Source organism: Eubalaena glacialis, chromosome 13 (assembly GCF_028564815.1).
Source record: "Eubalaena glacialis isolate mEubGla1 chromosome 13, mEubGla1.1.hap2.+ XY, whole genome shotgun sequence".
Taxonomy (NCBI): domain Eukaryota; kingdom Metazoa; phylum Chordata; class Mammalia; order Artiodactyla; family Balaenidae; genus Eubalaena; species Eubalaena glacialis.
Window position 1 is genome coordinate 73,956,586 of NC_083728.1, and position 26,734 is coordinate 73,983,319.

At 39.6% G+C, this 26,734-nt stretch overlaps 1 protein-coding gene across 3 annotated transcripts in view; it reads right to left on the reverse strand.

The window, feature by feature from the left end:
- Positions 1–26,734, reverse strand: part of COG7 (component of oligomeric golgi complex 7) — a 74,484-nt gene that overhangs the window by 37,467 nt on the left and 10,283 nt on the right. For all 3 annotated transcript variants that reach the window (XR_009703259.1, XR_009703260.1, XM_061208722.1), the window contains exons 5-9: positions 17,357–17,439; positions 16,462–16,584; positions 10,780–10,978; positions 5,151–5,278; positions 4,062–4,216 (exon numbers count right to left, since the gene is read on the reverse strand). Coding sequence is in view for 1 of the 3 variants with exons in the window: in XM_061208722.1 (XP_061064705.1) it covers positions 4,062–4,216; positions 5,151–5,278; positions 10,780–10,978; positions 16,462–16,584; positions 17,357–17,439 (688 nt within the window). In the remaining 2 variants the exon portion in view is untranslated. The remainder of the gene's footprint in view (positions 1–4,061; positions 4,217–5,150; positions 5,279–10,779; positions 10,979–16,461; positions 16,585–17,356; positions 17,440–26,734) is intronic.

Below are 26,734 nucleotides of genomic sequence, written 5' to 3' on the forward strand. Positions count from 1 at the left end.
CCTGCACTGCACGTACCTAGGTGTCTTTGGGCCTCAGTTTCCTCATCTTTAAAATGGACTTAATGATGACTTCTGTACTGCCCCGCAGAGTTGTCATGATGATAAAATAAAATGAAATGAATGAAATAGTAGACACAAAAGCTCCCTGAAAAGTATAAAATGAAAGCTGATGTGCAGTGGTATCGTTTTTATGTATCGTACTCCCTGGGTAGCCATGAGGGACTGATTTCAGGATTGCCCCCCTCCCCCCACAAAGATACCAAAATCCATGGATGCTCAAGTTTTTTATATAAAATGGCATAGTATTTGCATAGAACCTAGGCACATTTTCCCATATACTTTAAATCATCTCTAGATTACTTATAATACCTAACACAACATAAATGTTATGTAAATAATTGTAAATACAATGTAAATGCTACATAAAGAGTTGCCAGCATGCAGCAAATTCACGTTTTGCTTTTTGGTACTTTCTGGAAATTTTTTTTCTGAATATTTTTGATCCACAGTTGGTTGAACCCGCAGATAAGGAACGCTGGATACAGAGGGCCAGCTGTATAGTTCTTGGAACATGAACACATAAGTCCTTGGGAAGGTGTGGTAAGGAGGACGGGGGTGGATGGTCATGTGCTCTGGAAGCCAGCAGGCTCCCTAAAACCCACGACACCTGCATACATCACAGGAAGTCTCGCCTCTCTCCTTCCCAGGCCATGAGCTCTAGTGAGGACAGTGGACTGTGCTGACGCAGGGCACAGCCCTGAAGAGTAGGTGTGTGTGGTGGAGAGAAAGGCCATTCAGAGAAGCAAGTGGAAGGAACTGCCGCAGACCACTCCACTGAGGACAGACGCCGCCGCTGCTCCCTTCACACAGGGCCGAAAAGCTACGAAACCAGAATGCCACGGACAGCACCTTCCCTTTGCACCCAGAGAGGTGACAGCTTTCCTTGGGGGAGGGGGAGGGCCCTCAGGACACACCGACAGGGAGCTGTTGAAGAACGTTTTAATTGTGCTTTAGCTGAAGGATGTTAAACAAGAAGAACACCCCGCCCAACAAGGCATGAGCTGCACAGAACCTCCCGACAGAGTCCCCGGAACAGTGCGCAGCCGCCGAGCACTGAGACGGGGCCAGGGGGAGGCAGGGGGGTGATTGTTTAGCCACAGCGGGGCTCGCACGTGATGTGTGTATCACATCACATTTTTATGGCATTTGTACCAAAACCTTCTGATTCTCTCACAATACACGTTTCCAAGTGTCCATGTAAGAGCTGCTGCATTAGGTGCTTTAACTGTATGCTTTCACTCAATATTCACAATCACCATGGAAAGGAGATATTATTACCATCAGTTTACCCAAATAAAAGATACCAAGACTCAGAAAGGCACACTAACCCACCCAAGGTCCCAGCTAGTAAGTGCCCGAGACAGGATCTGAGCCCAGGTGGCTACAACTCCAGGGCCCAGGCTCCCGTCACAGCCGTAACACCCCTCACCCTGCAACACCCCATCAGCAGCTATATTCTACAGCTTCAGCAGAGTCCAAGTTAGGCCAATCTCCTCCTGCTCTGCCTGCGTCCTCCATCCTCCCGACCCCTGCCTTCCTGAACACCATCCCCAAACCCTCCCCACTCCTGAACAAGGTCCCACTTGAACCCTGAGCAAGTTAGCATCATCCTCATTTCCCTGACTAATTTTATAAACATCAGCTGTCTTGGTAGCTTCAAAGCCTTCCCTTCTAGAGCAGGTGACCTGGTTTCATCATATGTCCTTTTTTGTACAGTTTGAATTTTTAATGTGGATTTGTATTACTTTTTAAAATGAAGTAACTGAAGTAACCAACAGAAGAACTAAAAGTGAAAATATCGCCAACAAGAGCTGGGAGGAGAGGGGATAAGAGACAGCACCAGCCTCAAGGAGGCTCAGTTCCTCACCTTTCAGAGTTGCATCAAGACATAATAGTTAAAGGTGATAAACAAAAAAATCTTCTTTAAAGTCTGGAGAGAAGAATGAGAAGACTCAAAGCAAAATGTTTAAAACTTGTGACTCCTGAGGACTGCCTAAGGATGCGCAGGAAAGAAAGAAGACTTTCACCTTTTTACACCTTTTCATGTTTAAATATATATGTATTTCTAGAAGCATTACTTCTTTAATTTTATAATAAAATTTTTAGATCTCAAAAAAAATTATTTTATCCACAAGATCCCAGCTGGTGGCAGAGAGAGAAAGAGATACATTTTATTTGATTAAACTTGTTGCTGATGTCTCTCTTCCTGGGGGACACGTCTGGGCTCACCTGGTTCCCCATCTTACGCAGGGGACATGATCTCGCAGCCCTCAGTGCCTTCCTGTGAGCCACCCTGGAAGGTGCAGACCGCCCATGGCAGTGACCAACAGTACTGGGTCCAAGGACCCTCAGAGCTCACAGGGGCATGCTCAGCATTTCTGGAATGACAAGAGCTCCCTCAACTTACGGCAGCAAAAGAGCATTCAGTTCAATATGAGAAATTTCTCGAGACTCGTGGCAACTTCATTCTAGAACAAGATTTCTTGGAGAGCCTAAGAATGTATTTGTCTATAAGCTAGAGACTAAAGCATCTAACCTCCTGAGGGCCCTTACATCTCAATTACACAGGTCAGAGAATCCAGCCTTATATTGATTTCTTTTTCTTTTTTCTAAGTAAACTTAACTGTGGTTTCCCCTTCTTTCTTTTAACAGCTCTATTGCGATTTAATTCACATACCACACAATTCAAAGGTTTTTAGGGTAGTCACGAAAACCAGTTGTGCAACCATCACCACAATCAACTTTAGAACAATTTTCATCATCCCGAAAAGAAACCCCATAACTTTTAGCAGTCATCCCTCATCTCCTCCAAATACTCCCCTCTCCCCAGCCCTAGGCAGCCACTCATCTATTTTCTGTCTCTACAGATTTGCCTGTTCTGGACATTTCATATAGATGGAAGCATATAACGTGTGGTCTTTTGTAACTGGCTTCTTTCACTTAGCATGATTTTATATATTTTTTATTTTATATTTTTAATTACATTTTAAATATAAATTAATTTATATTTTTAATTTTTAAAAAAATCAGAAAATAACAAATAAAGCTAAACCCCCTATGACCACCACCTTAGTCCCTCCCCATGTCCCCAAAGACAACCAGTGTTTTGAGTTTGTTGCCTAACCTTCCACATCAGGGCTCAGCAAGCTTTTTCTGTTAAGGTCCAGGTATTTTAGGCTTTGAGAGTCACAAGGTCTCTGTCCTAACTACTCAACTCTAACTTTATAGTGAGGATTTACAGGCTATAGGTTAAGTGAATGGGCATGGTGGCGTTCCAATATAGCTTGTACAAAAACTTTTACAAAAATAGACTTGGCTCATGAGCTAGAGTTTGCTGACCTCTATGCTATAGGAATATATAATGCATTTTAAAGTGACAAAATAAGATCTAGAACAGGAATTGGCACTCCTGGTTTTCTGTAAATAAAGTTTTAATGGAACACAGCCACATCCACTCATGTATGTGTTGTCTCTGGCTGCTTTTCTACTACTAGGGCGGTGCACTACTAAAGTCTATGTTGACTGTAAGGCCCTCAAAGCCTAAAATACGTACCATCCAGCCCTTGGCAGAAAAAATTTGCCGAACCCTGCTACAGAAAATATACTCTATTTTTTGTATATTCTTTTCACACACTGTATGAGACTCTATATAGTATTCTGCAACCTTTTATTCACTCAGCAGTATGTTTTTTGAGATCTATCCATGTTGTTATGTGTAGATCTAATTAACACCTTAACTGCCACATAGGGAACTCCCCTCATATGAGTATACCGTATCTTATTTGGCCATTTCCAAATTGATGGACATTCAGGTTGCTTCAAATGCTCCACCATTACAAACGTGCCACAGTGTTCTTAACATCCTTAAGAACACCCCCTTGGGCTCAGGTGCAAGTGCCTCTCCCGGGTTCATGGCAGGAATACAGGACACACACATTTTTAATTGGGAGAGACATCATTCTCCAATGAGGCTGGCCCTGACCCCACTCCCCCAGCCTTACTTGGCAAAGAGGGATTTCAGGGCTGTCAGCAGGCCACAGGTCCCCAGGCCGTTGGTAAATTTGATGCATCTGTCAATGGCTGCAGAAGCAAGGCCAAAGAGCTTGTTCACAGAGTGGCTCAGCTCCTGCACACAGTCAATGACTTCCCCACGTTCCTGGTCAGCAAACAGAGACAAAAAAAAGCTGCCTCAGACTGAAGAACAAATGAATAGACAACATTAAGATGGGGAGAGCTCCAAACCTCCTCATTCATGGCAAACTGACTTAATAGGTACAACAGAAATACAGTCCCAAACTGTGACAGCTCTTTAAGAGCCTGACCTAGGGAAGAACAGTCTAAGTGGTCAGTGAGATCACAGAAATAAACTCCTGGCTAAAAAGCATGATCAAATCCTTGTATTCATCTTTATATTTGTCATCTCTTTCCTCTTTTTCTGTGATTTAAGATGGTATCTCTCCCTCTGGCTCTCAAGCTAGGATTTGAATTCTCCATATCACACGCTCCAAAAGAATGCAGTGAAAGGAAAATGCTTCCTTCAGGGGCAAGAACATAACTGAGCGGAACAGACTTTCTAGGTACATCCTTAGAAAATGGAAAAGTGGCGGGAGGCAGCAGATTTTAACTACTGTAAGATCTATTCTTAAATGTCAACTCACATCATGCTAGGCAACCTTAACATTTACAATGGAAATTCCCCTCTGGTGCCCACCTGGTGAACCTGGCCCTAGAGTACTGTCCATGAATACTCAGCTCCTGTGTCCATTTGCATATGCTGCCTTAAACAAAAGACTGTGTGATAATGACTGAATCAGGGGGATAATCAACTTACTCTCAAGAAGATTTAAGCCTCTAAGTTTTGCTAGAGGATTTTAAATAAAAAACTGGTAGCATATCTGTGGTCTCATTTTACATTTGGATTACAAGAGCCCAGGAAGCACTTAGAGCCCAGTGTTTGCACACCAGTTCCCACTCTCTGCATTCCTAATGCCACCTCACACCTTCTCCGACGCATCGCACCCACTCCCAACCCTAGGAGCCTGGCAAACAGAATGATTCCTGAATGGCCACTGCCAGTATTATGCCATTACCAGAGGCACCGCACTGATCTGGATGAGGAGGTTCTTCTCTTCCATGTCACCGTACTTCAGCTGGTAGGGTCTGTACGGACCATACACAGCATCCACCAGCTCCACGACTTTCACCAGGTTTTGCTCATCTTCAGGGAATCCGAAATTAAATGCAATAATGAACAAAGAATTGGAAATCAATTGCTGAAAAACAACAGGTGAAAGGACTTCCACTGGAACTTTTCCTATTTCATCTTAGGGGTGACTACTTTCTGTTCATCTGCTTTTACCATTCATGGAAGCTGAAGCAATCATGTCAGTAAATCTTTTGATAAATTTGAGCTTTGTGTATTATGTGCCTAAGGCGCTATTAAAGATACCGATCCCCTTAATCCTACAACCCGTCATAGTCAAGGACCTCTTCAAATGATAACCCTCCTCAGGGTCAAGTTCAAGAACTGTTACAGAAAAAAGGCTCTGCAGAAAGAACATTTTCCATCTGGAGCGCATACACTAGGCATTCCAAAAATTCCTATACTCAACTACATAAAAATTTTAATGTGCATATTCTATGGCACAGCAATTCAACTTCTAAGAATTATCTCTTCAGTTGGAATCCAAAGTCTTTTCCATCGCCTACAAGGTTCTGCATCGTTTGACCTCAGGAGGTGAAAGAGGGTGGTAGTTAAGGGTGAAGGCTCTTCTATTGAAGCTCTACTGCTTCCTAGTTAGGTGACTGTGTACATATGACTTAACTTTTCAGTGTCTGTTTACTCAACTATAAAAAGAGACTAATAATGGCATCAATTTTATAAGGCTTAACTGGAGATTATGTAAAATAGTATGTGTCTAGCATGTGTAAGCACTTAATAAAGGCCAGCTACTTTTATTTTTACTTCTATAGACTCAGCCTCCTTCACAATTCCCCTAGCCTCTAGCCTTCTCTCAGCTCCTCAAAAGCTCCCCTCTGGCCACCTGCTACTACTTCTGTCTGAAACGACCTTGTTCTTCCCTACCCCTCTTCATCTGGTTAACTCCTATTCTTCCTTCAGTACTCCCTAAGTTCAAGTCTGCTACTCTCAATCATCTTTATTTGCTTAAAACCATTTTGCTTTTCTCCTAGAACCATTTTGCTATTCTTCAAAGTACTCATCTCACTTTGTACTTATACACTCATTAGTGTGATTATTTGGTTACTTCCAACTGGAATATACATTGTATGAGAGCAGGGACTGTGTCTGGTTTTGCTTAGCATAGCATCCTCAGCATCAAGCACTCTAGAACTAGTCCATTTGTAGTTGAATAAATAAATTAAATATATTTTGACCTATCCATAATAGGGTCATGAAAAATAACTGTATGTGTATATAACACACACACACCCCACATGCACACACACACACACTCACACACTGCTGATGGGAACCAGAATTTTCACTGTAGGAGAAAAGAGATGCAACTGAGAACAGCAAGAGGTAAAAATCTATTGGTGTTGGATTTGATTTGGAAGTACCAGTATAAACTGGTAATTTTAAAAACTATGTATTTCCTAGCTCTGTCCACAAAGGGCATAGGAAGTAATAATAGCCCAGCAACAATAAGCACCCCTGGTGCCAGCTCTTGGTTTCTAAATACCATTTCCCATTAGAAGAAACCAAGCTCCTCAAGAAAATGGCTGATTCCAGGTCTGAGGCAGAGAAAGTACAAAGTGTTCCTGGAACAGTTTGTGCCAAGAAACAATAAAGCACTCAAAGGTTGATAGGGACGTGTCAAAATGATACAAGAGCCAGCCTGAAGGGGCAACCACTGACCAAATTTGAAATAATTCGAGCATCAAAATGAATAATGAAAATAATGGATCATATTACAATGAATAAAAAAAGAATCCAATGAGTTCATAGTGATATTAAAGAGAAAGAAAAATCTCCTCTTCATAAAAGTATGCCGGCAAGGGACTTCTCTGGTAGTGCAGTGGTTAAGAATCTGCCTGCCAATGTAGGGGACACAGGTTCGAGCCCTGGTCTGGGAAGATCCCACGTGCAGTGGAGCAACTAAGCCTGTGCGCCACAACTACTGAGCCTGTGTGCCACAACTACTGAGCCCGTGTGCCACAACTACTGAAGCCCTCACGCCTAGAGCCCGTGCTCTGCAACAAGAGAAGCCACCACAATGAGAAGTCCGCGCACCACAGAGAAGAGTAGCCTCTGCTCACCGCAACTAGAAAAAGCCCGTGCGCAGCAACAAAGACCCAACGTAGCCAAAAATAAATAAATAAATATATTAAAAAAAAAAAAAAGAATGCCAGCTAATACATGTAAAAGGAATGAGAGAATTAGAATATTACCATTTTATAATCAGCAATGTAAGAGTTTATTCAGACAAGGATTACCAATGGATGCTAAAGTCACTAGGTAAATATTTCTTAAGGAACAGTATATTCCTATGGGCTCAAAATATTACGCCACAGATACTTATTAATTACAAAGAGAAAAAGGTAACTTTACAATGGAGTGATCTGGCAGGTACAACTACCAAATGATTAATCCAACCCATCACCAATAATTGGACATTATGTGTCTCCTGATGTGATGCCATAGGAAGTACACATCATCACTAATGTAGTATTCTTACTAAAAATGTTTAATCTAAATCTAATCACAAGGAAACAATTAGATAATTACAGAATATGGGACATTCTACAGGAAAACTACCCTGTATTCTTCAAAGACATCAATGTCATGAAAGACAAAAGATGAGATGACTGTTTTAGATTAAAAGAGATTAAAGAGACAGGACAACCAAAGACAATGCATGTACACCGACATGGATTTTAATGGGAGGTAGGGAAACAGCTATAAAGACTTTTGTGGAACTGGGAAAATTTGTGTTTTGGATGACAATATTGAATCAATATAAAATGGGGGGGTGATAATGATAATAAAATATTCTATTAAAAACATTTAAGTACACACACACTCATATACAAAATTTGCATGTGTATATAATCCAAAATACTGTTTCTGGACAGTTGGTTGAGCATGATCTTTTTCCTTCCTTGTATTTTCTGGTTTTTTCTACACTGAATACATATTGCTTGTTAACTATAAAGTCAACAAATTATTTAACTTTTTGACTTTCTATTGCATAACCTTTTACATATTTTGAATTATACTATGTACATTATTAATTATTAAAATGGAAAAGTGTTAAAGGCAAACTAGAAAGTTAGAAAATATATCTACAACATACTTGATAATGAGAAAAAAAAAATCCTTACTATATAAGGATATTTAGGGAATATACACCAAATTTTTAACAGTGGTTATTTCTAGCAAGTGGGATTATAGGAGACTTTCATTTTGTGTTACAGATAGCTATATCATGAATTTTTATAACAATACTTTGTTGCTTTTTATAATATATTTAATAATATATTGCTTTAAATAAATTGCTCTTATAAATTAACCAGAAATAGATTAAACCCTCAAACAGAAAAAGAAGCAAAAGAATAAGCAATTCAAGAGAAAAATATAACTTTTTATAATATAATTTTCAAACTGGCTAGTAATCAAAGACATGGAAATTAAAATAATATATCATTAACTGTCTAAAAACCTGGCAAGGGAAAAAAAAGATAGAGCCTAGTGCTGGTGAGGGCATGTGGGAATGAGCAGCCTCATTTACTACTGATGGACATGAAAACAGGCAGAAACTTTCTAAAGAGCAAAATGTGACAAACATCTTTAAATGTTTCATTTATTAGCAATTGTAATTTTCAAACTTATCCCAAGGAATAATCAGAGTTGGGCTCCAAAATTAATACGTAAGATTGTTAATAATAGTTTTATTTATAATAGCAGATTTAAAAATTAAAGTAGGCCATAGTTATCAAGTGGTCATTAAAAACCATGTCTTAGGAAAATATTTAATGACATAAAAAATGCTCATTATATTAATTTGAGCAAAAAAGAGAATATAAGATCATATAAACTAATATTTTGGGACTTCCCTGGTGGCACAGTGGTTAAGAATCTGCCTGCCAATGCAGGGAACACAGGTTCAATCCCTGGTCCAGGAAGATCCCACATGCCGCAGAACAACTAAGCCCGTGCGCCACAACTACTGAACCTGAGCTCTAGAGCCCGCGAGCCACAACTACTGAAGCTCGCGTGCCTAGAGCCCGTGTTATGCAACAAGAGAAGCCACCGCAATGAGAAGCTCACGCACTGCAACGAAGGGTAGCCCCCGCTAGCCACAACTAGAGAAAGCCCGTGCGCAGCAATGAAGACCCAATGCGGCCAAAAATAAATAAATAAAATTTTTTAAAAAAACTAATATTTTTAAATATGTATTTGCATATATATTTATATATGCATATATTTTATATTTATTTATGAAAATGTATAATTATATTTGAATTACTGGGAGCAAATAAAATGTTCCCATGGCCTTCTCTGAGTCATGAGATTATGGATCATTTTTACTCTTTTATTTTTACTTTTGTGTGTGTTTCCAAAGTATTTTTAAATTAAAAAATACGTATACTTTTTTGAAAACCTCAGTAGGAATCATTAAAAATCTAAACTTCCATGGCTGACTAACAAAGCATTTTCTGTATCTGATTCTTCAGAGGGTGGTTCTCTCTTCTACAATAATGTCCATCACCAGTGGGAGAAAAGCAACCTGCTCCTTGCTCTGCCTTCATTCCACTCTGCTCCACAGGACGCTCAGCCTACATACTCTTCAGTCACTAGGACCACAGCATCCAGGTCCCTTGGGAGCCACATCACCATGCCTCTCCCACAACCAGGGCCTGAGCAGTGAGTGTGCCAAAAACACCGATGAGTCATCAGGAACTCGAACAATAAACACACTCCCAGGAACGTACGAGGTAATTACACACAAAGGTAATTAAAGAGAATAACTATTAAATAAACCAAGTCAGTGACACACAGCAGCCAAACGGCAGAAGCAGGCCTTCCTGAAGCGATTTCCTGATTTGACAGTAGCATTCGTGATGAAGTCTGTATGATTGAAAAGTTTATGATGCTTTTAACCTAGATGGGAAACAGCTGGGGAAATGCAACACACCAGGCATTGTTTGCCCAAAGGCGAAGAAGGAGTGCTTTGCTCTCAGATGGCAGCTGGGGAAAGCCCATTTTCCCTATAGCCACCCTTAGTCCTAATGCAGCACCCCTGCCCTTAAAAACTTGCTGTTGTCCTATCAAAAAGCTCCTCTAATCCATTTGTTCTCTTAAACTTACTTTTTAGGTTGATTTACCCAAGGTTCTGTGATGCCTTGAAAGGAAGAGGACACTACCCTCCCAGTGTAACTCACTGCCAACTCGTTGCCACTAATGCCTACCTGCCTCTTACATTCTAAGCCCCTGCAGAAGTGTCTATCACTTCCCCAGAGTGTGTAAAGCACCTAGGCAGCACTGCAGCTAGGCAACAATATATTAAGCAACAATTATTTCCATAATGGCAATGTTTTCATGGAAAAGGTTTTCATAGCTGTTGAGAAGGAAAACACTGATCCCTTTCATTTCTGTAAAATCAGTCACCAGAAAAGGCAAACAAACCCAGGCCCCAGAAGCTTCAAAAAGAACGAGTAAAAACAAGCCAGCGAGCTGGGAGGAAGGATGTTTACCTGCATGGGGGAGCAGGGCCATCTCCAATCCCTTGGCGAAGTGGGCGGTGGCGTCGTAGAACTCCAGAAGCTTGACGAGCTCCAGCTCGGGCCCTGCCCTCTCCACACTGGAGCTGAGGCAGATGGGCAGAGAGGGCACCAGGGCCCCCAGGGTCTGAATGAGCAGCACAGTCACCACCTCGTGGGGGTTCCTGAAAACCTGCAGGGGGAGAGAGGTATGTGTGTTAGCACACTGGAGCAGACCTTCTAAAGAAGCAGACTCCTGGACTGCTCAAAGGAATCCTTCCAAGCCGGAAAGCGGTCTAGTCAAGAGCCCCAAGCTTTCCTCAGCACCCATGTGAACATGCTCAGAAAGCCAAGTAAACTAGCAAGACTTGCATCCTATCCAGGACAATTGGCTACTTTCTGTCTATCGCTGGCCCCGCCCTCTGCTCACCTCCTGCTGTGTGGCCCGGTTTCTAACAGGCCGTGGACCCTGGGGTTGGGGACCCCTGTTTTAAGTACAGATTCACTTAGTCAAATGTGAAACATGATATAAGACTGTTCTAATGCAACACTAAGGCCAAAAAAAGTGTAAGTTTAAAAATTATAAAATCAATCAATTCACATTTTTATTAGAAAATATCTTGAAATGAAGGAAAATGGAAACCAAAACTTATGGATACAGCAAAAGCAGTGCAAAGGGGAGAATTTATAGCTGTAAATGCGTACATTAAAAAAGCAGAAATATCTCAAATCAATAACCTAACTGTACACATTAAGGAACTAGAAAAAGAAGAAACTAAACCCAAAGCTAGTAGAAGAAAGGATATAATAAAGATTAGAGCAGAGGTAAATGAAATAGAGAAAAGAAAATCAACAAAATCAGAAGTTAGTTCTTTTAAAAGATTAACAAAATGGCAAACCTTTTACCTAGACTGACCAAAAAAAAAAAGAGATTAGATTCAAATTACTAAGATCAGGTATGAAGGTTGGGACATTTACTAACAATTTTATAGAAATAAAAGGGATTATAAGAGAATATTATGAACAGTTGTATGCTAACAAACTGGATAACCTAGATGAAATGGACAAAAAATTCCTACAAATATTATTTACCAAAAGTGACTTCAGAAAATCTGAATAGACCTATAACTAGTAAGGAGACTGAATCAGTAATCAAAAACCTCCCAATAAAGAAAAAACGAGAACCAGATGGCTTCACTGGTAAATTCTACCAAACATTAAAAGAATTAATACCAGTCCTTCTCAAACTCTTCCCAAAAAATTGGAGAGGAGGGAGCATGTTATATTCTGAATTGTGTCTCCCCAAAATTCATATATTGAAGTCCAAATCCCCCAGTACCTCAGAATGTGACTATATTTGGACGTAAGGCCTTTAAAGAGGCAATTAAGATAAAATGAGGTCATCTGGGTGGGCCCTAATCCAATCTGACCAGTGTCCTTATACAGGAGGAGATTAGGACACAGGCACACATAAAGGAAAGACACAGGGAAAAGACTGCCATCTGCAAGCCAAGGAAAGAAGCCTCAGAAGAAATCAACCCGGCCAACACCTTGACCTTGGGCTTCTAGCCTCCACAACAAATTTCTATTCTTTAAACCACCTAGTTCATGGTACTCTGTTATCGCAGCCCTAGCAAACTAATATAGAACACTTCCTAATTCATTCTATGAGGGCATCATTAACCTGATGCCAAAGCCAGACAAATACTAAAAGAAAAGAAAATTATAGACCAATATCTCTTATAAATACACATACAAAAATACTCAACAAAATACTAGTAAACTGAATTTAGCAGCATATTAAAAGGATTATACACCATGACTGAGAGTGATCTCCAGAATGAATGGTTCAACATATCAAATTAGTCAACGTAATATACGACATTAACAGAATGAACTGGGAAAAAGCTCATTAATCTCAATTAATACAGAAAAAGCATCTGACAAAATTCAACACCCTTTCATAATTGGGAAAAAAAAACACTCAATAAACTAGGAATAGAAAGGAACCTCCTCAACATGATAAAGGCCATATCAGAAAAACCCATGGCTAACATCATATTCAATGGTGAAACACTGAAAGCTTTTCCCCTAAGACCAGGAACGAGACAAAGGTGCCTGCTTTTGCCACTTTATTCAACATAATACTGGAAGTTCTAGCCAGAAGAATTGGACAAGAAAAAGTAATAAAAGCCATCTATATTGGAAAGGAAAAAGTAACGTTATCTCTTTTCACAAATGATGTAATCTTATATGCAGAAAATCCTAACAAATTGAAAAAAAAAAAACCGTTAGCAGTAATAAACAAATTCAGCAAAGTTGCAAGATGGAAAATCAACAAGCAAAAATCACTCACATTCAGGGACTTCCCTGGTGGCGCAGTGGTTAAGACTCTGCGCTCCCAATGCAGAGGGCCTGGCTTTGACCCCTGGTCAGGGAACTAGATCCCACATGTATGCCACAACTAAGAGTTTGCATGCCACAACTAAGGAGCCCACGAGCCGCAACTAAGGAGCCTGCCTGCCACAACTAAAAGACCCAGTGCAACCAAATAAATAAATAAATTTTTTAAAAAATCACTTGCATTTCTATACTAGCAATTCTATTCTAACAATCTGAAAAGGAAATTAAGAAAATTATTCCATTTACAATAGCATCAAAAAGAATAAAGTATTTAGAAATAAATGTAACGAAGGAACTAAAAGACTTGTACACTGAAAATGACAAAACACTGCTGAGAGAAATTAAAGAATACACACAAAAAATGGAAAGACTTCCCATGTTCATGCACTGGAAGACTTAATATTGTTAACATGGTAATACTACCCAAAGCCATCTACATATTCAATGCAATCTCCATCAAAATCCCAAAGGTGTTTTCTGGAGAAACAGGAAAACCCATCCTAAAATTCATATGGAATTTGAGGGAACCCCAAATAGCAAAAACAATATTGAAAAAGAGGATCACTGGCTATCTCACATTTCCTAATTTCAAAACTTACTACAAAGCTATAATAGTCAAAGCAGTGTGGTACTTGCATAAGGATAGACATATAGCCCAATGGAATAGAGAGGCCATAAACACACATACATGGTCAAATGATTTTCAACATGAGTGCCAAAATCATTCAATGGGAAAAGGACAGTCTTTTCAACAAATGGTGCTCAGAAAACTGGATACTACGTGCAAAAAAAAAGAAAAGTTGGATCCTTACCTGATACCATATACAAAAATTAACTCAAAATTAATCAGACCTAAATGTTAAGAGTAAACTATAGGGCTTCCCTGGTGGCGCAGTGGTTAAGAATCCGCCTGCCAATGAAGGGGACACGGGTTCGAGCCCTGGTCCGGGAAGATCCCACATGCCGTGGAGCAACTAAGCCCGAGCGCCACAACTACTGGGCCTGCACTCTAGAGCCCACGAGCCACAACTACTGAAGCCCGCACACCTACAGTCCGTGCTCCGCAATAAGAGAAGCCACCTCAATGAGAAGCCCACGCACCGCAACAAAGAGTAGCCCCCGCTCGCCGCAACTAGAGAAAGCCCACGCACAGCAACAAAGACCCAATGCAGCCAAAAATAAATAAATTAAATAAATAAAATTTTTAAAAAAAGACTCAATAAACAAAACTGTTATATATTCATACCATGTAACAGTGTTCAGTAATAAAAAAGAACAACCTACTGATACATACAGCAACATGAATAAATCTCCAAAAACATGCTGAATGGAAGAAGCCTCACCAAAAGGACATACACCATATGATTCCATTTACATGAAATTCTAAAACAGGCTAAACTAATTTATGGTGGGAAAAATCAGAACAGCGGTTGCCTTCAGGGATGTTGGTACAATGACTGAGAAGGAACACAAGGGAACTTTCTAGGGTGATAGTCATGTTCCGTATCTTGGTAGGGGATTAGGTTAAACAGCATTTGTCAAAACTAATTAAATGGCACATTTAAGATCATTGCATTTCATAATTTTACCTAAAAAAAAATCCCAGTAAACAAATACTGAACTCTAGTTAATAATACGTATGTTCTGAAGTGAATGATGTTTGCAACTTACTTTGAAATGAATCAAAAAATAAGATGGGTCAATGAACAGATGCACATGGATAGATGGATAGATTTGTGATAAAGCAAATATAGCAAAATGTTCATTGTAGAACACAGGAGGTGGGTACATGGGTGTTCACTGTACAATTCTTTCAAATTTTTTACATGTTGGAAACTTTCCATATTAAAATACTGGGGAAAGGAACTTCCCTGGTGGTCCAGTGGTTAAGACTCCGTACTTCCACTGCAGGGGGCCGGGGTTCAATCCCTGGTTGGGGAACTAAGATCCCACATGCTACGTGGCATGGCCAAAATATAAAAAATAAAATAAAATACCGGGGAAAAAAATCTTTAGAGACACATTCACCCTGGTGCCTTTGGTTTTCTTCTGTACTCTACTGAGCTTCAGGAGATGACAGTCACCTATCATGCTCACATTCTGAAAAGAAAATGGGCCATGGGACAAAAGTGGAAATTAGCATAAACTTACGTCTTACAAAACTTGGGGTGAGGCCCAAATAAAAGTGTGAGAAGTCGAAATCCTTTTTCCAAGATGCTGAAGGGCAACTGTACTTATAGGCATGAACTGTTTTTATCCTCATGATATAAGCAGTAGACGAGACAAGGACACAGAAATGTGTGCGGATGGACAGGATCACTGAAAACTGACGATTACATAAAAAATGGGAAACTTCTACAGGAGGTTGTTTTTTGTTTTGTTCGCCGGTTTTGGGGTGTTTTTGTTTTTATGGTTTTTTGGTTTTTTTTGTCTGAATGATGTTGGTTCAAGGAGAAAGAAAAGAGGATGGAGAAGAGCACTTCAACCACCTTGAATGACATGACCCTATACGAGGAATTCTCTCCAACTACAGTGGAGTTCATTCCAGCAAATTACTGACCAATATGTGAAGGGCGATTCACAACTAATTCTGAAAAAAATATAAGCCACACCATAAACAGGCCCAGTCAGTCATTACTCAGACATAAGACAGCCTTTTTCCCCTTCTAAAGAGAAGATCTAGCGCACCTCCTGGCATCAAGACAAGGGACCAATGTTTCATATCCTTCAAGGCTGAAAATGCCTAGAGACTTTAGGAAAGTAAATGATGGAAAGTTCCTGAAAGGAAATGAAATGAAGTTCTCTGTCTCACCTCTCCCCTAAGTCAGAGGGTGCCTTTATATAATTATACTGTTCCTCTAACTCTTGGCATACTGTGAGAACAAGGGAAACTAACTTTAGGCCGGGTAAATTTTACCCAAAGTTAAGATTAAAACAGCCTTGTTCACTCAAGCACCACCTGACTGAGGGCCTCCTAATTTTAGATCAGAAGATAACGGCCTCCAGGAATTCCACGGGCTCCCCTGCTGAACAACAAGCAACATTGTCACATTAGATTCTATTTAAGATATAGATAAGAGCGATAAGAAGAGTTAGAACAGAGACCTAAAGATTTTCCTGCCCCTTTGGTGACGACAGCAGATGGGGAGGTTCTTCCAGCGGTGCTCTCTCTGGGTGGCCTGGGTACTCTGCGGTCGGCCTGCTCCTAAGGCCATCACCCTCTCCCTCGGCACCACGGGCTTTGTTCTCGCTAGAACCCAAAAGAGCTGTTACCTGCATAGCCCACTGGATTTGCGTGTGCCAAGCACCGAGCAAGGCGTCATAGAGTCCAGTGAGCTGCCGGTCCAGGGGTAGGTCAGTCTGGCACAGCTCCTGCCAGGCTGCTAAAAGCTGGACCTGCAGAGGCAGAACAAAGGAGGCCTTACTGGGTCCGCCAAGACATGCTGCCTGCTGCAACTGCCCTGCCCTCCTACCAGGGCAAGCGACTGGCCACTGCCTACTCTCCCAGGCAATCGGGTACCCACGGATGACCATTCACTTCAAAAGAGGCAGGAAAAAACAATTTACAGTCACCTGCTCTGATCATCATCCAGAGCTTGAATCTGTTGCCCTCCAAGTGATCCTTTCTCCTTTTTTCTTGCCCCCAAAGCATGCCAATGTACTCAGCATGCTACTATTCTTCTGAATAGACCTCAGAGGTGGGCGTGAATATGTGTTTTAGCTTCATGTCCTAACACTACTGCTTAAAAGACAGATGGGCACTGGACTTGAAGGAATTAAGTTAGCCCAGGAAGCTGTCAAGATTTTCAGTAACCTAATTTCAACAAACCTAGAAAACAGATAAAATTCTTAAGGCTTGCTGAAGGCATAATAAACCTAATCGCCCTTAAAAGACAAAAATAGGAAAAATTAAAACTCTTCAATCTGTAAAGGAAATCTAGCTATAAATACAAGTGAGGCTGAAAACTAATGACTTTTTCCAACTTGCAATTAAATGAATCCACAGGCTGGACCAAGAGCACCCCCTACTGGCTAATTAAAAGAAAAAGACCAGAGGGCATGGAGGCAAATATTTTTACCTTTGAGTAGGAAACTGGGATTCAAAACTGTGATTCTGTAGCCCAGTTCTACAAGCATTCCACAATGGTAATCACTCACAGCTTCTCACCTTGTGACACTTGTAGTAGTATGCAAGAAGTTGGGGCATCCGGTCAATTTCAGTAAAAACCTTCACAAACACTTTGGACTGATCTAAAGAAAAACAATGGAAAACATGTACAAACTGTTACCAGGTTTTCTGTTGCAGCCAAGAGAAAGAATTCAGCAGGATAAATGTGGATTATACATAAGCTAGTATTCAGAAGTTCCCACCAAGACAATGAATTAACTCATGTGTGGAGATCATAAATATGAAAAACAAGTGAAGTTAAGGGTAGAACGTGTGACTCAATCAGATACCACATGCCAGTGTTCGTTCCACAAAATGGGTTTAATTATTATTTGCAAAACAGTCCCTGAGTTTTCTCATTTCTATACCATTCAAATATATATTACTCCTTCTGCCCTAAATACTCCTCCTCACCTATCAAAATCTTAGATCCATGAGAAAATGCTCATGCTACATTGCTGACTGGGAGCAAAAAAGATACAAAATTGCATATACTCAATGTACATATTTTCCTTAAAAGGTATATGTACACAAAGGGAATAAAACTGGAAGAAAATACTAACAGTCATCTCTGGGTGGTGAGTATATCATTTTACTGGTATATCATTTTCTTTTCTATATTTTTCTCCATTTTTCAAATTTTTAATAACCTATATATGTATTATTTTATAATCAGAAACAATTAAAAATTTTTTAATTCATCTCTTTCAAGGTTCTGCACATACACTAGCTCTTTCATAAAAGCTTCCTCGATTTTCTTTCATCCTTTCCTTCATCCTGGGGAGGCCTAAGGCAGTTTTCACATTCCATCTTGTAATAAAATTATTTGTGTACTTGTTTTCTCCCAGCCTCACCCTCCATCAGTGTGTAAGGTCTTTGAAGGATAGCAATCTTGGGACTTCCCTGATGGCTCAGTGGTTAAGAAACTGCCTGCAAATGCAGGGGAAAACGGGTTCAAGCCCTGGTCTGGGAAGATCCCACATGCCATGGAACGACTAAGCCTGTGCGCCACAACTACCAAGCCTGCGCTCTAGAGCCCGCGAGCCACAACTACTGAGCCTGTGAGCCACAACTACTAAAGCCCGTGTGCCTAGAGCCCATGCTCTGCAACAAGAGAAGTCACCGAAATGAGAAGCCCGCGCACCGCAACGAAGAGTAGCCCCCGCTCGCCGCCAACTAGAGAAAGCCCGCACACAGCAACGAAGACCCAGTGCAGCCAAAAATAAATAAATTAATTTTTTTAATGACTATTTGCTTTTAAAATGCTTATCATTTTCATAAGATCACTTAAATAAATGAATATCCCTGCCATATGTAAAATCAGGCTCCAAAAAGTTGCTTCACTTTATCAACTGAATTCATTGGTTGTGTAAAATGAACCAGGCATGTATATTTGAAGATTGTGGGTAATATGTTGGGGATGTACTAATTTATCAGATTTCCCTTTAAAAGCTGTTAGTAAAGAAGCACCTTGGCCTTCTAGGAAAGATGTCTGATTAAAGAGCATATTACTTTTGTGGCAGAAAAAAGCCCTTCCTGATACTAACCAAAATTAACCACCCAGGGACTTCCCTGGTGGCGCAGTGGTTAAGAATCCACCTGCCAGTGCAGGGGACACAGGTTCAAGCCCTGGTCCGGGATGATCCCACATGCCACGGAGCAACTAAGCCTGTGCGCCACAACTACTGAGCCTGAGCTCTAGAGCCCACGAGCCACAACTACTGAAGCCCACACGCCTGGAGCCCATGCTCCCCAACAAGAGAAGCCACTGCAATGAGAAGCCCATGCACTGCAATGAAGAGTAGCCCCCGCTCGCCGAAACTAGAGAAAGCCCGTGTGCAGCAACGAAGACCCAATGCAGCCAAAAATAAATTAATTTTTAAAAAAATATTCAAAATTAACCACCCAAAGAAAAACACAATATCATTCATCTGTGTTGAAGCCAGGAAAATGTCTGTCTTCCCTGGTGGTCCAGTGGTTAAGACTCACACTTCCAATGCAGGGGGCGTGGGTTCGATCCCTGGTTGGGGAACTAAGATCCCACATGCTGTGGGGCATGGCCAAAAAAAAAAAAAGCCAAACTTCACAGAATACCAATCAGATCTTCAATCATTTTGGCAGATGAGTGGTGATGCTGGGAGAACTCTGGATGTATCACGCATGGAGCAGCGTGATGGAAAGGTAAAGACTGGGAGCCAAGGGAGGACTGGGCAGGCAGGGGAAGGCCTGCTTCCATCCCAGCTCAGCAGTGGGACAGCCACAGGGCTGAAAAGCACCATTTCCCCCTTCTGAATTGGCATCCTGCCTACAGAGAGTAGAATCTGGAATCAAGCCTGATTCAGATTTGTGAATGAAAGCTGTCAAAAACAGCTAACCCCAAAACCAAAGCCCATGATCCTGACCCACAGAGCATTCTTCAAACCTGATTCCAGCACCAAGCAGCCAACTCACACAGAAGGAAAGGAAAAAACTTAAATTCATGGAGCTGGCCGACACCACTCCTACTCCCCTAACCTCACATAACTAGACATACACCCAAAACATGCAGGTGAGCTCCGTGGTCTGTAGCTGCCACAAATTCATGAGAAAACATGAGGAATAAAGCTGCCAGATGGTGATTTTCCAAAGGCCCAGCTCCAGTCCTAGAATCCTGCTAATGAGAAGAAGACTCAAAATAAAGAATTGACAAATGGGGAAGATATGGGACAAAAAGGCTGGAGATGAGTCCTGAACCCATTCTCTTTGGGCAACTGAAAAGCACAACAGAGAACGTAGCCTTTAAATCAAGGGCAAGAGGAAATCTCTCAACTAAGTCCAGGTCAACAAAGGAGGGGTTTCCAAGGAGATCCCATGCTAACTATTTTTCAGTAAACAGCAGACCCAGAAAAAAGCACCCACATACAAATATGAATAAATAGAAACAAATACAAACAAAAAAATTCCAGCATGTGACCTATGCAAAAGTACCACAGGGGGTAAAAAAGAAAAGGAACAGAGCATACAGAAGGTGCATGCAGAGAGCGCGTCAAGAACAACCAGAGAGAAGATAATAAGGAAGCAGAGACTTCAACAAACACTACAGGCCAATTAGACCTAACAGACAGTACAGAACACTCCACCCAACAATGGCAGAATACACATACTCAAGTACCCATAAAACATTCTCCAGGACAGACCGTATCTCAGGCCACAAAACAAGTCTTAATAAATTTTTAAAGATTAAAATCATATCGTATCTTTTCCGATCACACTGGTAGAAAACTAAAAATCAACAGAAGAAAGAAAACTGGAAAATTCACAAATATGTGGAAATTGAACAACACACTCCTAAACAACCAATGGGTCAAAGAAGATACCACAAGAGAAATTAGAAAATGACAAATGAAAACAAAAACCTAACATACCAAAACTTATGGGATGCCACAAAAGTAGCCCAAAGAGCTAATTTATAGCTGTACATACTTACATTAAAAAAGAAGAAAGAGCTCAAATCAATAACCTAAACTCTACATCTTATAGAACTAAGAAAATAAAAAACTAACTAAACCCAAAGTTAGCAAAAGGGAAGAAATAATAAAGAGCAGAGCAGAGATAAGTAAATAGAGAATACAGAAACAAAACAAAAATCAACAAAATCAAGGGTTGAAAAGATTCTTTGAAAAGATGAACAAAATTGATAAAACGTTACTTAGATTCACTAAGAAAAAGGAAGAGGACTCAAACAAATAAAATCAGAAATGAAAGAGGGGATATCACTACTAATTTTACTGAAATAAAAAGAATTATAAGAAAGTACTATGGACAATTATATGCCAACAAATTGGATAAATTAGATGAAATGAACAAATTCCTAAAAATACTCAATGTACCAAAACTGAATGATGAAGAAATAGGAACTCTGAATAGACCTAAAACTAATAATTGAATCAGTAATCAAAAACCTCTCAACAAAGAAAAGCACACCAGATGGCTTCACTGATTAACTGTACCACTTAAAGAATTAATACCAATACTTCTCAACCTCTCCCAAAAAAACTGAAGAGCAGTGAACACTCTCTAATTCATTCTATGAGGGCAGCATTACCTTAATACCAAAGCCAGACAAAGACATTACGAGAAAAGAAACTTACAGATTAATATTCCTGATGAATATTGATACAAAAATCCTCAACAAAATACTAGCAAATTGAATTCTACAGCATATGAAAAGGATTATACACCATGACCAAGTGGGATTTGCTCTGGGATGCAAGGAAGGTTCAACATATGAAAATCAATGAATGAAATACACCATATTAACAGAACAAAGGAAAAACATCCACGTGATCATCTCAACTGATGCAGAAAGGCATCTGTTAAAATTCAATACTTTTTCATGACAAAAACACTCAAAAAACTAGGAATAGAAGCAAACAACCTCAACAAAATAAAGGCCATATATGAAAAGCCCCCAGCTAACATAATACTCAATGGTGAAAGACCATTTCAAACTTATCCTCTGAGATCAGGAACGAGACAAGGATGCCCACTTTTGCAATTTCTATTCAACTTAGTACTGGAAGTTCTAGCCAGAATAATTATGCAAGAAAAAGAAGTAAAAAGCATTCAAACAGGAAAGGAAGAAGGAAAAATATCTTTGTTTGCAGATGATATGATCTTATTTATAGAAAGCTCTAAAGATTCCACCAAAAAAAAAAACTGTTAGAACTAATAAGTTAATGCAGCAGAATACAATATCAACACACCAAAACTCACTTGCATTTCTATACAGTAACAATGAACAATCTGAAAAAAAAATTAAGAAAACAATTCAATTTATAATAGCATCAAAAAGAATAAAATACTTAGAAATAAATATAATCAAGGAGCTAAAAGACTTGTACACGGAAAGTGACAAAACACTGCTGAAAGAAATTTTAAAAGACACAAATAAATAAAAAGACATGCTATGTTCATGAATTAGAAGATTTAATATTGTTAAGAATGATAATATTACCAAAGCCATCTACAGATTCAATGTAATCCCTTCCAAAATGATGTTCAATGGTGTTCTCTGGAGAAACAGAAAAACCCATTCTAAAATTCATATGGAATTTCAAGGGACCCCCAAATAGCCAAAACAATCTTGAAAAAGAAGGACAACATTGGTGGATTCACAATCCATGATTTCAAGTTACTACAAAGCAACAATAATCAAAACTATGTGGTACTGGCATAAGGACAGACATATATATAGCCTAATGGAACAGAATAAAGGGCTCAGAAATAACCTTCACATACATGGTCAAATAATTTTCAACAAGGATGTCAAGACCATTCAACGGGGAAAGGACAGTCCTTTTAACAAATGTGCTCAGGAAAAAAAAATGTTGCTCAGAAAACTGGATGTGCACATGCAAAAGAAAGAAGTTGGATCCTTACCTTGTACCATATACAAAAATTAACTTATAATGGCTCAACAACCTAAATGTAAGAGCTAAAACTATAAAACTCTTAGGAAAAAAACACAAAGGAAAAGCCTCATGACCTTGGATTTAAAATTGAAATTTAGGGACTTCCCTGGTGGTCCAGTGGTAAAGAATCTGCCTTCCACTGCAGGGGACACAGGTTCGATCCCTGGTTGGGGAACTAAGATCCCAAGTGCTGCAGGGCAACTAAGCCCATGCGCCACAACTAGACAGAAGCCCGCACGCCACAACTAGGGAGATGCCCACGTGCCACAATGAAGAGCCCGCGCCACAACGAAGACCCTGTGTGCTGCAACTAAGACCAGACACAGGGCTTCCCTTGTGGCGCAGTGGTTAAGAATCCGCCTGCCATCGCAGGGGACACGGGTTCGAGCCATGGTCTGGGAAGATCCCACATGCCGCGGAGCAACTATGCCCGCGTGCCACAACTACTGAGCCTGCGTGCCTAGAGCCTGTGCTCCGCAACAAGAGAAGCCACCGCGACGAGAAGCCTGCACACCCCAACGAACTCGCTGCAACTAGAGAAAGCCCATGCACAGCAACGAAGACCCAACGCAGCCAAAATAGATACATAAAATAAATAAATAAATAAAATTTTTTAAAAAAGACCAGACACAGCCAAAAAAAATTAATTTAATTAATTAATTAATTAAAAATAAATAATAAAAAACAAAACTGAAATTAAAAAAAACGTTTCTTAAGAGAGAGAGCACTTCAGAAGATTTAGCTTAGGAAAGAGGAGAAAATTTTACACTACAACTGCTTCACATTCTCAAGGAAATTACACAAGGTATATGCTTTCTTCAATAGGATCTAAGGTATCACAATGAGATATAAAGGGAGGCTGGCAGAGCTAAGAAAAAAAATTAGGAAAATAAATAATGATATGATTAATTAAAAATTAATTAGAAGAACAAAGAGCAGAACACATACTTTAGAAAATGCTATTGATCAAATGGAAGACAGACTTTTGAAAAATAACAGACTATGGAGGAGAGGAGATTGTCGGCGAAGAGCCAAAATAGACCAGCGTGAACATATTATACGTTGAGGGGGGAAAGGAAGAGCTAATGAACAGATAGCTGATGTTCTCAAAAATGAAAAAGAAAATAAATGAAATAGAAGAAAAAGTCTTTTAAGAAAGAAATTTTCTAGAAATGAAGAAAAATATGAATCAGCAAATAAGATACTATGTTCCAGAAAACATTAAAAATTTTCAAAACCGAAAAATAACCTAGTAAAGTAACTAAACTACAGGGTAAAAGAAAGAATCTCATAAGCCAGAAGTCAGCAAACTATGAGCCAAGTTACCAACTGTTTTTGTAAATAAAATGTCACTGGAACACAGTGAAGCTCATTCATTTACATATGAGTTTTTGTGCCACAACTGCAGAATTAAGCATTTGTGCTAGAGACCATATGTCCCACAAAGCCCAAAAATTTATTATCTGGCCCCTTACAGAAAATGTTTGCCCACACTATTTTAACTATTCAAGGAAAATAAACTATATACAAAGAAAAAAATAAGCAGGCCAGTCTCATACTGAACATCAGAATATAGTTGGCAGAAGACAAGGAAGCAACATCTCTAGATTTCTGAAGGAAAAGTAGTATGAACCAAGAATTCCAAAAGCAGTCATTCTTTTCTACATGGAAAAGCAATAAAAACACATTCTTTACTTAAAATACCAAGGATATACATATGATCCCCATGCCCTTCCTGAGGGAAAAAAAAGTCTACTTAAAAACAGAATCCTGCTAATGAAGAGAAGCCTCAAAATAAGAATTAACAGGGAATTCCCTGGTGGTCCAGTGGTTAGGACTCCACGCTCTCACTGCCGAGGGCCTGGGTTCCACTCCTGGTCAGGGAACTAGGATCCCGCGGGCCATGCGGCGTGGCCAAAAAAAAAAAAGAAGAAAAGAAAAAAGAATTAACAAATGGGGAAAATGTGGGATGAAAAGTCTGGAAATGAGACTGAATCCATTTAAAAACATGATATTAAGCATAGACAACCATGGCAATTTTTGGTTATAAAACAGTTATATAAAAATAAAATATTATAAAACATAAAAATTTTATAATGTTTACATTTCAGAAGGAAAGCTACCTGATAAAAAAATTATTAATTTGATGGTATACCATGAAGAAAAATTCTAGACTATGCAATATTCTAGAATAGGGCAGGGGGAGGGTGAAGGGTGGGAGACAGGAAGGGGAGTATAAATGCACTAATTGAGGGAATCATATATTGTTTCATTTACAAGGTTGATAAACTGAGAAAAAAATTTAGTTTATTATTTGAAGTCATAAATCACTAGTAAAACTAAAAACAAGTTATATATCTTTCAAGTTATCCATGAGAAAAAAACACAAAGAAAACAAAGCAAAATATAGAGATCAAAAGAAACAGAAATATAAAGAAGAAAATATAAAAATAGAAACATGTAAGACTGGAAATTTCTGTTAAAAAAAAAACCTAAATGGGATAAAGTCACTGATTAAAAAAGAAATACCAGGATTAGATCAGAAAAATACAATTCAACTATGTGCCATCTCCAACAGACAAGTCTAAAATAAAACATCTCAGGAAGTTTGAGGGTTAAGACAAAATAGGCAAAGACACAGTAAAGCAAATACAAACAAAAAAGAAGGCAGAGGTCCTCATACTTATACCCAAGCTGAACTGCAGACAGAAAGCCTTCAATGGGGCCATGGCAATATTTGATAAAAATGCTATTTAAATACTAATAGTAAGAAAGAATGAAATGGTCCCAGTTGTTTTTGTGAAGCCAACACAATCATGATACTAAAACCTAACAGAGATATTCACTTACAGGACCTCAATTTTAAAATTTTAAGTAAAATTTCAGGGGAATTCCCTGGCGGTCCAGTGGTTATGACTGTGCGCTTTCACTTCTTTGGGCCCAGGTTCGATCCCTGGTCAGGGAACTAAGATCCCACAAAGCCTCGCAGCATGGCCAAAAAATAAATAAATAAAATATCAGCAAAGATCTAGTAGTATATTCACACACACACACACACACACACACACGGTGGACAAGTAGGGCTTGTTCTTGAATTGTAAGAATGATGTAAAATTAGGAATGCTATTAATATGATTTGCCATATTGGTAGGTCAGAGGAAATAAAAATAACACATTCGATCTTGATAGATGCTAAAAGGCCATTTAATAAAATTTGACAATATTTACCTTTTTAAAATTACCTAACGGGATAGTATCAAGTACTGACTGAGACTTGTTTCTGTCTTTGGAGTTACTGAACAGCACAGGGATTACAAAAGAGATGACTCGCTCCTGGGAACAGACATACACAACTCTCCAGGGCTGAGTTCCAAGAGGGCCCCACTTCGGTGTGACTTCACCACCAGGGCAAGGGAGGCCAAACCTTTGCAGGCCTTGACTATCGAGAGAACTGGAATGGAAAGAAATCATCTTTGGAGGGAAGATAGTGTTACTGCTCAGAATGAGGAGGTTAAGCTGCTCTCACCCACACTGAAAACTCAACTATCCAGAGGGTCATTCTCCAAGGGTTCTATACTGTATGGGCACAGGAGTGACTATATGTCCCAGCTGGCCCAGGACAGTCTTGGTTTACACTTGTTGCCCCAGCTGCATTATTGAAAGCACTCCCTTTTCCTCTCAAAAGTGTACTAGTTTAATAATAAATTACATGATCAAACTCAGCATACTGAAATTTTATAACGTTTTTACGTATGATAAGAATTTACATGTGCACATGTCTGCATATTCACATATAATTATCTAGCTATAGACTTTTCTTAATTATTAAAGCCTAGGCTCACCCATCCTAAAACAAAATAAAACATCAATCAGAACTCTTAAGATATTAGCACTTCTCACTGCTGCATTATTTACAATAGCCAAG